The sequence below is a fragment of the Podarcis filfolensis genome (genome assembly GCF_964270895.1).
Source record: "Podarcis filfolensis genome assembly, chromosome: 11".
Lineage (NCBI taxonomy): Eukaryota > Metazoa > Chordata > Lepidosauria > Squamata > Lacertidae > Podarcis > Podarcis filfolensis.
In genome coordinates, this window is record NC_139613.1 from 59,831,462 (window position 1) to 59,844,124 (window position 12,663).

At 40.3% G+C, this 12,663-nt stretch overlaps 1 protein-coding gene across 1 annotated transcript in view; it reads right to left on the reverse strand.

Moving 5' to 3' along the window:
- RORB (RAR related orphan receptor B) overlaps positions 1-12,663 on the reverse strand; it is a 157,514-nt gene that overhangs the window by 55,555 nt on the left and 89,296 nt on the right. The window contains exon 2 of the mRNA XM_083577018.1: positions 3,467-3,552. Within this exon, the coding sequence (XP_083433144.1) occupies positions 3,467-3,552 (86 nt within the window). The remainder of the gene's footprint in view (positions 1-3,466; positions 3,553-12,663) is intronic.

Here is a 12,663-nt window from a genome sequence, read left to right on the forward strand (position 1 = left end):
TTGCGCCTCCCCTACTCGCGGGGAAACCCTGTTTTGGGGATCCGGAGTGACGTGGGGTGAGTGGCGCAGTGCTTCGAATCGACTGCTTTTTTCACGGAGTGAAGCCGCATTGCTGTTGCCGGAGAGCGCTGACTTTTTCCTGTTGACAATTGGACTCTAAACAACTACCCGTGAGTAGAACGGAAAATTGGATCTTTAAATATCTTAATTTGGCATCGAAACGGGAAGGTTTTAAACAGGAAGTCCGCCTTCCTCTTTTGTAAATAGATTGAAGCAAAGACGTTACAAGCTAAAGTCATGGAAAATCTTTGGTAAAGGATTAAATTTCCATCGGATAAAATCACCAAACCCCCCCTTGGAAGCAGGAGAAGAGGGGGGAAATTTTGAACCTAGCGAGCCTGCAGGAGAGAGTGAAAAATCAAATTACCACCGCTCTGAACCTGGAAACGGGCTGCTAGAAAAAGTGACATTTTGGGAGAGTTCATTGACTGTGAACAGAACGTATTTGACAGCTAACTAAATAAGAGAAGTATACTGTTTCCATTGTCCTCTTCTGCGTTTAAAAAGGAGGAAAAGTAACTGAAAATTGGAACTATCTTTATTGCTTGTGTTTGAAAGGATTGATACAAGTGGAGACTGTTTCCCTCTAGAGGGAGCTTTTGAAACTGCTACAGGAGTGGAACTGGGGAATCTCCAGCTGCAAGATAAGAAATTGTGAGAACCAGGAATTGACCTTGGATCATTTAAGAATGTTGACAGAAGCCATAGTGACTGTATTATGTAAGATAAGCTATTCGCTGGAACAGCTTCACAACAAGACGGATGATATGACTATTAAAATTGTTAACTTGGGACAAAAAGTGACTAATCTGAGACAAAAAGTGAGCACTAACACAGAAATAATTCAGGACTTGGTACAGGAACCTACTTTGGCAGGACAAATTGTGGAGGAGAAGGAGAAAGCTGTTGTTGTTGAACCTAAAGTAATACAAGAGGGATCCTTAGTTTTACAGAAGCAAATTGAGGACTATAAGTTGAGGTCTTTTATGATTGAATCTAGAAAAAGTCAGAATTTGAGGATCGGATCCCGGCTTGGACTGAAGAAGGAAAGTTGGAAAGATCCCTCTATGCAGGGATTAACTGACTTCTGGGACATGGACTTGGGTTTGGAGGAGACTGAAGTTCTGGGGCCTTTGGATTTGGAGGAATCTTGAAACATGTCCTGAAACACTTTATGGATCTTAGCTTCAACTATGGAAATTTGGCTGACCTGTCCAGAAGGAATAAAAGTATTGTTAGGTCGGAGTCTTCCCGAGATCTGCTCTTTAGCATTAAAGAATATGAAGAAGACCTGCAGAAGGGACCTGGAAAAGAGTTAAGAGCCTCGGATATAAGATCGCCAGGTTGATGGACTATATGGAATTGACGGAAAGGACTGGCAGAACCCGAAACCAGGGAAAGGAGATGGTGGAAGAAGATTGGAAAATTTAAAGTTTATATATAGAAATACTGTAAAATTAATGAGTGATAGAAAAATGGTGGAATGGAATTTTATGGCCTTAGCAGAAATGTTATAAGGAGTCAAGCATATATAAGTATTTTATCTTTAATGGAAAATAAGGTTAAAAATATGTTAAGATATTTATATTATGATAGAAAATAGAGAAAGATGGAAAGGATTTGCTGAAACAATTAATAGAAGTGGAATACAAAAAGGGAGGTGAGAGGAGGTCGAGGAAACAAGGGAATGAAAGAGCATGGAAATTTTTTTCCTTTTCTTTTCCTTTTCTGTAATCTTTAAAAGTAATAAATATTAATTTTTTAAAAAAGAGAGAGAATGGCTGCCAGGCAACTTCCATGGATCACTGGTCAATATAAGACACCTTTATTCAATGCGTTTTGGGGGTTTGGCTAGAAAATAATGTTATCGTTTTCAAAGAGAGTGAATCCATATATTTATCATAATAGTTGGATGGACTTGAAACTCTTGCTTAGCAATGCAATCCTAGGCAAAAGGAAGTCTCAGGCAAGTGCAGACAGCAGCCTCCCACAACCTGGTGATCTCTGGATGTTTTGGGCTACGACTGCCATGAACCCCAGCGAGCTTGGGCAATGGTCCATAGGTAGGAGCTGCAGTCCAGAATTCCTGGAGGGTGTCTAAGACGGCAGCCTAAGTCTCTGTTCTAAGCTAGAGCTGGATGGTACTGAAATCCTTTTTGATGCACCTAAACATATTTTCTTTGTCCATATGATCACTAGGGAGGTGAGGAGGCTCCGCCTGCCCTGTGTCCGTCACAGGCTGCACAGCTTCTATTCTGCTGGGTGTCTGACAGAAAACACATTATTTGTCTCACTATTTGCTATGGTGACATTTACATAATTAATTGCACAATTAATCAGTTTATTATTATATGACTCCACAACATTCGTTTCAGTGAATGAAAATTGGATATTCCACAATGCAAATTGGAAAAAATGTCCTCAGGTAGCATTTGCAGACACAAACAGTTGCAGAAAATACCAATCATATCTGCTGGATTGATTCCCATTCTGGACATTGGATGAATAAGCAAACATTGACAGTTTCCGATGTCTTTTCTGTTTTCGTCAGAATTTTTTGACATCACTAATGATCATTAATAAAGCCTTACATATTTTAAAAGTGTATTTCACATACCTCTTTGGGCTAATTGTGAGGAAGTGCATATAGCTAGCTGTACAGGGGCTCTTAATGTGGAACCTGCTGCTTCCTCCACTTATTCACATAAAGGCCTGGTTCACATGACGTGGTAAACCAGACTTTGATTGTGTGGACTCCCAGAGAAGAGCTCACAAAATCTTCCCCGGTTCCTTTTGCTCCAATACTGTGCTGAGCTAAGCCACTGAGCTGACAGACCCTCTGTGTCCCTATTTTCCAGGGACGTCTCTGATTTGGAGAAGTTGTCCCAGTTTCTTATTTGATCCCAGAATGTCCTACTTTTCCTTAGGATGTCCCTATTTTCATCGGAGAAATGTTGGAGGGTATGAGCTGAGCATGTCTCCAGATTTGGTTTTGTGATTAAGCTCTCTCCTCATGAATAACAACATGCAACCTGAAAGTTCCCTGACGGAATTTATTTCATGTTAACTAGGAGAAAGTGGAAGATCCATGTAAATTTAAAACATTTTTAATTAGGAAACTTCTATACTGAACTATCAGTGTTTAGTTCAAATAGTTGCTAGTACAGATAATTCCAAAATTCAAACACAGCAGCATTTAGAGTATAATTTCATTGCTAAGTCACGAAGGCAACGTCAAGAAGGCGATTTTTTGTACAAAATATTGGTCCTTATTGAAAGCATATATGACAGCTTATAATTATAGAAATGACGAAAACTAGCACAGAATACAGATCTCTCTTTCTCTCTCTCTCTCTCTCTCTCTCTCTCTCTCACACACACACACACACACACACACGTCTCATACCTTGCAGCCTTCACATGTGATGACTCCATAGTGTATTCCAGAAGACTTGTCACCACAAATTTTGCATGGTATCACTTCAATTTGTGCTAGAAAAGAAACAAAGAATTAGTGCATGCTTGACAATACAATTTTCTCTCTTTCTTCCTTAATTTTGCATCATGGAAGAGACAGATGGACAAGCCCTTTTCCTGCCTAGCCATAACAAGTGACTGTGAAATTGTATCCTACACTGATGTAAGTTCTCAAACCTTTCATATAGTTTGGTTTTAATGAGCTCACATTATCAAGCTACTCCCATTCCCCTTGAGAGGGTGCTCCACAGATTTCACCCTGAATTTACTTATCATGACATTAAGTCAGACTTCTCCTTTTGTTAATTATACCTCATGAAAATCCATTCTTCTCCTCTACAAATTAGTCTTTCGCTTCTCATCAGCCTTCTAATAATTTTGCAGGCAGTGATCTTGACCTCTCCCACACCCTTGGATAATGTACTGTGTAATAACAAGTCCTCAATTGCTCTTGACACGGTGCAGTTCATATCATATGATCACAAATGCAAACAGTAGTTATCTAAAATTTTCATGAAACTCCATATGACTGATAGAGGCAACAAGGCATTCATTGTTTCCATAAGCATATTCAGATTGGTGCATCCAAACAGCAAGACTGTCTGCATTTTGAAAGATAGGGAGATCCCATTCCCCCCATCCTTTATCTCACAATAAGTAGCAGATCACATATTGGTTTTCAATGTGGTAAACACCTCATTTTACCACGTAATCACATAGTCAATGTTATATATCTGGCCATAAAGTAATTCATGTGAACCACACAGCTATGGTGAACTTATTCCTTTATTTCAGCCAATTACCAGCATTTATGGTGAACATAGTTTTTACTAAGAGAGTAAAACAGGAAGTAACTCTATAAAGTAAGGGACAATTTAAACCATGGGTGGAGAAACTGAACTACAGCCTCACCCCCCAAACCACTGGTCATACTAGCTGAGGGTGATGGAAGTTGCTCCTGCAACTTCCAGTGGGCCACAGATTTGAAGGAAAGTTGTCAATGTATGGAACTGTCTCCAGATTTTTGGGTGGGGAAAAATATGCAGTGAGGTGAAAAGGCTCACCACGTACAGATTTCACCATGCCAATAAGTTATATACATGTCAGCTCCAAGGACTGTCAGTTGAACACATTCAGAGATATGGATCAAGAACCCTTCTGTATATATATATATATATATATATATATATATATATATATATATGAAAGGAATCTCAAGATGCCCTGCTTTACAGTCAAGCAAACTGGCTGTTCTACAAAAAGTGCACATAAAAAAGCTAATTATGTTTTACAAAATACATCACAATTTAAGCATGATGTATGATGAGAGTTTATGACTAAGTAAAATTATTTAGCAGTGATTACTTTGGGGCTATTCAATATGCCACAGCCACAAATGATTTATATGAAGATGTTGTATAGAAATGAACAATTTCACTACAAACAAATGAATTACAAGCTGGTTTCCAGAAGACAGCTATTCACAGATTCCTTGGGAAACAAGCAGCTTTTTCACTTCTTCGTGCAACACATGTTCCAGGCATCAGAAATACTCTTGGGATGCAGCATTTGTAGAGTATTGTGCAAATGGGTAGAACAAGCTCTAGCACATTGCATCTAGGAGCAGAAAGTCTGCTTCCTCCAGAGAAGCAAGAGAGGGAAGTGTGTGGATACAGAATGGAGCCCTGGTAATATCTGTGGTCCAGCAGCTTCTGCAAGAGCTCTTGGAACATGCTCTTCAAACTGCACCATGCATGGATTGAGACACCAAAAATGCCTGATAACATGATATATGATATGTTTCAAGAACTGCTACATTGGGGAGCTGAGCTAAGAATTTCTGAAAAACATGTAATTTTTGTAATACGCTTACAATTTATTTATTTTTTAAGCACACAAACCCAGAACATTTGTTCATATGCCTGCTGAGAGTAGTATGTTGAGATGCAAAGAACAGTACAACTAGGTTAATGCGTGCAAGGGAGTGTTAGGCTTGTGTTTCTTACGTAGCAGCCTCACTTGTGATATCACAAGCAGCTTTGGCAATGGCAGAACTTTCAAAAGCAGATTGTGATCTGGCTTTTGGGAAATAGGAAGGTGAAGGCTGATGACCAGAGGAGAGAGAATCAAACGTACCTCTGGGTGTGGCCAAACCCTTGGGTATACTTAAATAAATTATCAAGATTTTGGATTGCAGTAATTTATTCTGTATTGTTTTAAGCTGTCCAGATTATCTCCACTACACAGCACTAACATAGGAGTACCAATGCATGGGTTTGTTTGTTTTTTAAAAAAGAATGAATGACAAATGCCAGAAAAGCTACCTACCCCAATCACAATCCATCGCCATTTTGTGAAGATTTTCTATGTTTATCTTTTTAAAAAATAAGCCAGACACTGAATGGGCACTCCTACATTCCTGCTCTGGAGCACACATCTAGCCACAATTCTTCTGCAGTTTTTCATTTTAAAAAAAGAATGAATAACACAGTATCATGGCTATACTGAAGTCGCACCACTCTCCTCCCCAGTCTGTGAGATAGGTTTATCACTTTGACTAATTCTGTGAAAGGAAACAGAAACTGACCGTGCAATATGAAACATGCACATACAGTGGTACCTCGGGTTACAAACACCTCAGGTTACAAACACTTCAGGTTACAGACTCCGCTAACCTGGAAGTAGTACCCCGGGTTAAAAACTTTACCTCAGGATGGGAACAGAAATCGCGTGGCGGCAGCCGGAGGCCCCATAAGCTAAAGTGGTACCTCAGGTTAAGAATAGTTTCAGTTTATGGATGGACCTCCGGAACAAATTAAGTTCGTAACCAGAGGTACCACTGTATTTTTAAAAGCTCCTCAGGACTGGTTTGCATACTGGACAGAACTGCTAAGTTCCTTCCATGTGCTTGTCCTTGAGCTCAGTTTTTCTTTTTGACAAGTGCTTGTTAGGATTGCAGGACTCACTGCACTATGTTTGCTGTGTGCATTCATGCCTCCAGCTCAAATACTATCTCCACATGACTGTGGGACTGAGGCTGCATTCACATGGCAGTTTATTCCATTTCTTTCCTTAGAGTTTCCTTAATGTCTGCATGATATTTAAGCTTTCACGTGACGCAAAAGCCACTATCAGAAAATGAATTACATATAGTGTATGTTTGCACTCATCTTCATGTTTTTTGATTCCAATAAAATATTGGTTTACAGCTCCCTTGACCTTGAAAATTGCGGGAGTGAGTGACAAAATTTTGGGCAATAGACTGGAATCCAGTTCTTTCCTGCTGTTTTCATTGGGGAATCCTGGGGGGACAGAAGCATGTGCCGAAAGCATGGGAGAGTAGTGACATTGCCCACTATGTTAGTTGCTTCACACCATGCCCCTCGTGTGAATGAAATTTAGCATGACACGGTCATATTGGTCAAAAAGGCACAGTTCCATAACACAAAAGGTACTGCAGTGTGGAAGGAACAATAGAAAATGTGACAGGTGCACTAGCATTATAATCAGGAAAAATAATGAAGTTTTCCTAATGTCTAAATACACCCTGAGTGAACTCAAAGACAGCAAACAGAAGAGAAGGAAATTGATGGTAACGCCACCTGTGACCATTTTTAAGGAAGGGTATATCAGGTGAAAGTGTAAGAGAAGCAGCCTTTCTAGATGTCAACATCTTACAGTGCTTGTCAAGTATTATGGTGCACAGCCAAGTGCTCTAGCAGAATGCACATCGCTGCAGGAAAGCTGCCAATGGAGTTTATATGCTTCCAGCTGCCATTGCCCCCATTCTCTCAGTTCTAAGGTTGAGCCACTTGGGTTTTGTGAGGAGCTGTAACAACAGCTGGAGTTCCTTCTCTTGTTTGAACAGTCAAGCCTCCCTACCCACTGCCATCTAGTGGCTATGTGCCAAACGCCACACCAACCGCGTGAACTGAGGGACAAGGTTTGGCCGATGCTCCCTCCTACACAGCGCTGACAGCAGTTAACTGGAAATGCTGGAACAGTTGCATTTCTCATCCTTCCAGTTAAAGCCACTTGGACGTACCTAATGCTGTGCAGGACAAATGGCTCCGGATTCTTTCCATAACTAATAAAAAAGAGGGGGAAACATACTTGATGACTGTGATAGCTCACGGAACAGGCATCCTTACTAGCCTAGAGAAAAGAGATTTAAAGATGTTGGGAAATGCAGACTTGATGGCGTTCTCATGGGCACTCCTCTTTTGTCTAACAGACAGCAGGACAGTTTAAGGACTTGTAACAGAAAACTCAAATCAATTAATTGTACAGGCCTGAAGAAAAAGAAGCTTGTGTATTCTCAGAAACATCTTGAATTACTGTAATTAACACCCAGTGTACCAGGTTTCCTTTGCAGATTTAATGATTGTCAGCAGCTCCTACACCTTGTTCACATTGCAGCTTTGTTCGACAATCTAGAACTAGGTTTCCCTCTCTTTTTTCAAAGCTTGAGACACTTCCTCATGCAGGCAGTCAAATAACTGACAACATAATACAGCCTGTGGATCTTTCTTTCCAGGGTGGTAAAAAAATGAGTTTCCCTTACCAGGTTTGCCACATTTAAAGTTTTAATCATGTTTTGCAGGTCTATGCCATTCTAATGCCACATTGAAATATTAAAATTTGCCATAAATATTGGTGTGGGCTGCCTTCTTAACTTCTGCTTGTGATCTTGATTCTGTGGACTTGTCTGTGTGGAAGATATATTTCCACCTCTGTCATCTGTTGTGACAATGTTCTTAGAAAAATACTTGCAAATATAACATATATAAATATATCTGACTGCTCTTTTCTTCAATAATTAAGCCCTGTTCTGAGGACATATCCCTATTGATCATTAATAAAATGCTCAAGCCCTGCACAGATGACATGAGCAGAGACAAGCAACGTGTGGGTGAGGCTGGCAGTGTTGGCCCACTGGCCTCACCCTTTACCTCCTTCATATATTCAGCCACATTTCTGCACACAGCCTACAAACCTCACATGGTATCTCTCTACACAAGCCTTCCCCACCCCTGCTGCCTCTCAGATGTTTTGGACTCCCCCTCCCATGAGCCCCAGCCAGGCCAGGATGGGAGCTGTACTCCGAAACACCTGGAGGACACCATGTTGCAGCAGACTGCCCTAAAGAGTCAGGGCGAGGGGAGATACAAGTCACAGATACTGTATAGAGAGGGGCTACATACCTACAGCTTGTTTGTGTGCAAAGACTCTCCCCACATGAGGGGGGATCTAAAGTTGTAAGCTCAGAATCTGGACAAGCTTATTGTTGCCCTTTCTATAGCTCTTTCATTCATGCAGCCTCTATTCAAGTCCCTTTGGAACTTGCCACTCCTTGAGCTAAGATGTTCACAAAAATGAAAAAAAGAGACCTGTTAGGAACATGTGGTCAACAGCCTGTCTTGGTAAGGACTGGCTGGAACCTATTTTGGTCAGGACCAATTATTTCCCTTTTATCAGTTACCACTGCCAGAATCCACAAAACCAGGTAATTAGTGTTTGGTACCTATGGAGGCATAAGGTGCCAAGTGTTAGAGGTCAAGGTCCCTTTGCACACACATCCCAATAATATATTTAAGGGGGCTGCCCCCCCAGTTGATGGGCATTGCCATTCAAATGGGTTGTGTGTGTGTGCCCTGTTGTGTGATTGATTATGTGGGGTGGGGCTTACCTGGGCTCCCCCAATATTTTATTCAAGTTGGCACCCCTGTATGGAGGCTTTGAACGTGTTGGACATCCAGCCACTGCTGGTGCCTCTTGCAGCTAGGCATGGTGAAGATTGTTTCTATAAAAAGTGATTCATGAAATTGTAAAGAGAACTGTGCAACAAGGTGATTTTTTAACAAACCCAAAGCCACTTGGTATGTTCAGCATAATTCTAGCCAATTATTGCAAGCATTTTCAGGATGTCACAGCAGCTCAGCCAACAATGGGTGTAAGAGAAGAAAGCCTCACTGGAACACTACAGATGACAGCCAGCTTTTTAAAAAATGTACCATTATGCATAGTCTCACACAGGAAGCAGCCACAGTGGACGGGAATGGAAATGGGGCTAGAACTTGCTAGTTCCAACAAATAAATCAGTATTTGCTATTGTTCTTTGCAATAACAAATGTCCTGACAAACATTGGTCAGGAATGAAAACCTATGCCTTCTTACACCCCTAACCATTGCCCAGTGGAGTTTTTTTGATGCCAAACCCCTATCATAAATCAGCTTGGGAAATCCCTTTTAAAAGCAATTTGCCATGTGGCCTTGGAAGGTTGCTGTCCAGGGAAAAAACTGAATGCCTGCTGGGTTCATGACCTAGCTTCACAGCTTTCCTTTTTTTAAAATTTTGGCCATTAGTTTTTACTTTATATATTAAGTAATAAATGGCTGCATCCCTAAAACTGCATTTACTTTTGAGTTTCTGGGCTAAACATGTTTACTGAATGAAATGATGGGAGCGATGTTCTGAACCCTTAACAAAAGAGAATGGGGAGTAAGAAATGCGAGTTTAGAATGGCTACGGTGACAGAAGACATTGCTGCAAAATAAACATAAGATTATTTGTTCTTCAAACCCACTAGGCCTCAGAGATTCAAGATACCATTTCCCTGATACAGCACACTTTCCCTAAAGAGATTACGACTGTAATCCCAAATATTATGCTAGTGCAGGCCATCTCATATTTGAGCTCATCAGATTCAATGTTCTGCACATAATCTCCAGCAGCTTTAGCTGGTGTTATATAAAGCTGCCCAGGGAATGGCTGTCTCTAAGTAGTAATGATGACCACACAGTAAAGTAGTAAGGGCCACACTTTTCAGGACATAAGGAGGAGGGGGTTGTGTAGACATTACATTTTACTCCTTGTCCCTCCTCCCCTCCAAAAAGTGTTCCATATATTTCTAGGTACCTGCAATCTTAATGAAAAGTATGCAATATGACATTTCTATTTACAAACCAAATTATTTGCTGTCTTCTATATATAAATTTTCTTCCCAAATTTGTTTAATACAATAATCTCTTGGCGTACTAAAATTTTCTAGTGACACATTTCCCTCCAAGTTTCAAAATAGGGATAACACCCACAACTCCCAGCAACACACACACACACACCTGGAGACTTTGCTATGTGTTTGCTATATGTTGTAGTCATTTATTCTGCAACAGCTTGCTTCTTCATCTACATAAAAGCCAACACACTGTTTGTTCTTTTGGTTAAATGTATATTGGAAAATTGTCTGACAATATGTTTCTACCATTCAAAATACACCAGAGTATCTGGAGTGATATAGCAAGTTGTGCCCTGCTTTTGTGCTTGTAAACATATTTATATTAATGTGCTTTACAGTCAAGATACATCTATCCCCAACCCACAGGGCCAACCCAATACCTTTTCCCCAAGAATCAACCCTTCACAAAGCCATCGAGGTGGGAAGGCAATCAGGGTTGATTACCAGACAGCTCAGGGAGCAAATAGAACTTGGGAATGACATGACAGAGATAACACTGGAAGGAGAACATATCTTGTAAAGGGCAAATTCTTTGCTCAAATATCTGCAAATGCTGCACAAAAGAAAGCCCAGAAAACAATCTGACTATTTTAAAAGTAGTATGATGGGGAAAGACTCATCCTTTGCAAGCGGAATATGTTCACAATGTGCAGGAAATGTTCAAAACAGGGCATTTTATTATTATTATACTGCCCTATACCTGGAGGTCTCAGGGCGGTTCGCAATTTTTTTTTGCTATCATGTCCAAACGGTACAGTGTGTGACCACAGCAATTAATGCCAATTTCTTCTTAGATGTTATTATTTTGTAATTTACTCTCCATGAAGAACAAACCTAACTATTTGTGGGACTGTAATTAATTTCAAGATGAATTGAGGAGGTGTTGTCGCAGTTATTTCACAGCATTCCAGATATTAACAAGGAACAAACCATTTTACACAGCCCAGGGGATGCCCTACACTGCTTTTTGATGCTATAACACAGAAACAATCTATAAAGAGGAGCAGTTAGTGTTCATCATGTTTGCAATATAATCTCCGTTGAAGAGTAGCTCTCAGAATGGGACTTTTGAAAAATAGGAGATGTTAAATTTGGAGACAGTGACCTAAAGGTGTACATTGTTTCAAGACTTAGTACCAAACTATGCAGAATATTGCTAGAAACGCCCCATTCTGTTACTCCACCATGTGGAAATGGAACTAGAAAAGATAATTAAGGAACTCGCCTAACCTACCTCGTGGTTTGCACCAGTTGTCCCAGTCATCAGCATCTGATTTTTATAGGTTATCAAAGCAGAAGTCAGAGAAAAATATGCACTTTCCATACTGAAGGACCTTCTCCCAAAAGCAACAGGAGCTGAAGAACTTTCCAAAGTCGATGCCTCAAGTAGTTTGTAGTGAACACCTTTGGCAAAGCAAAGCACTAAACTGACTATCTTTCTCACACTCTTTGGGACCTCTTGTTATCATTGTTTGCCATTTGGAATCACAACACTCTTGAGATTTTTCACAGAAAAATGGCAGAACTCCTTGGAGGCATAAAAGGAGCCACTGTTTTCATGGCACATCAATGAAATACCATGACAAAACACTATCTGTCATTTTGAATATGCTCTATGAATCTGGACACAAGTGAAACAAGGAGAACTTAATTTCTTACCATGGTGAAATAGAGTGATCACACAACATGCAATAAAGCCACTCTCAGAAGAGCTCCAAGTCATAAGGGACCCAAAAATATCAATTAATCTAACATTACAGAAATGAGGTGCTCTCTCTCAGAATGGTGATCTATATAGGTTGATATTTGCAAGACAGCTCAATAGAGGCAATAAGCCTGCTACTGAAACCCAACATGTCCTGGGTTTGAGGATTAGAACATGAGGCTACCTTCATGAAAAATGGACTTGATCTCCAATAAAGTTCTGTGATGTCAACAAGCCTGCAATGGTTAGTGCTGATGCAAGCAGCTATGGACTAGTCTGAGTGTTACTACAGCTTTTACAGATACCAATGTGGTCTAACTTATTTCCTCACAGACCATAAATCTTCAGTGACCTTAAGCAGAAGAAAAGATTTGAGTTAAGTACCATTACAATGTGAACATC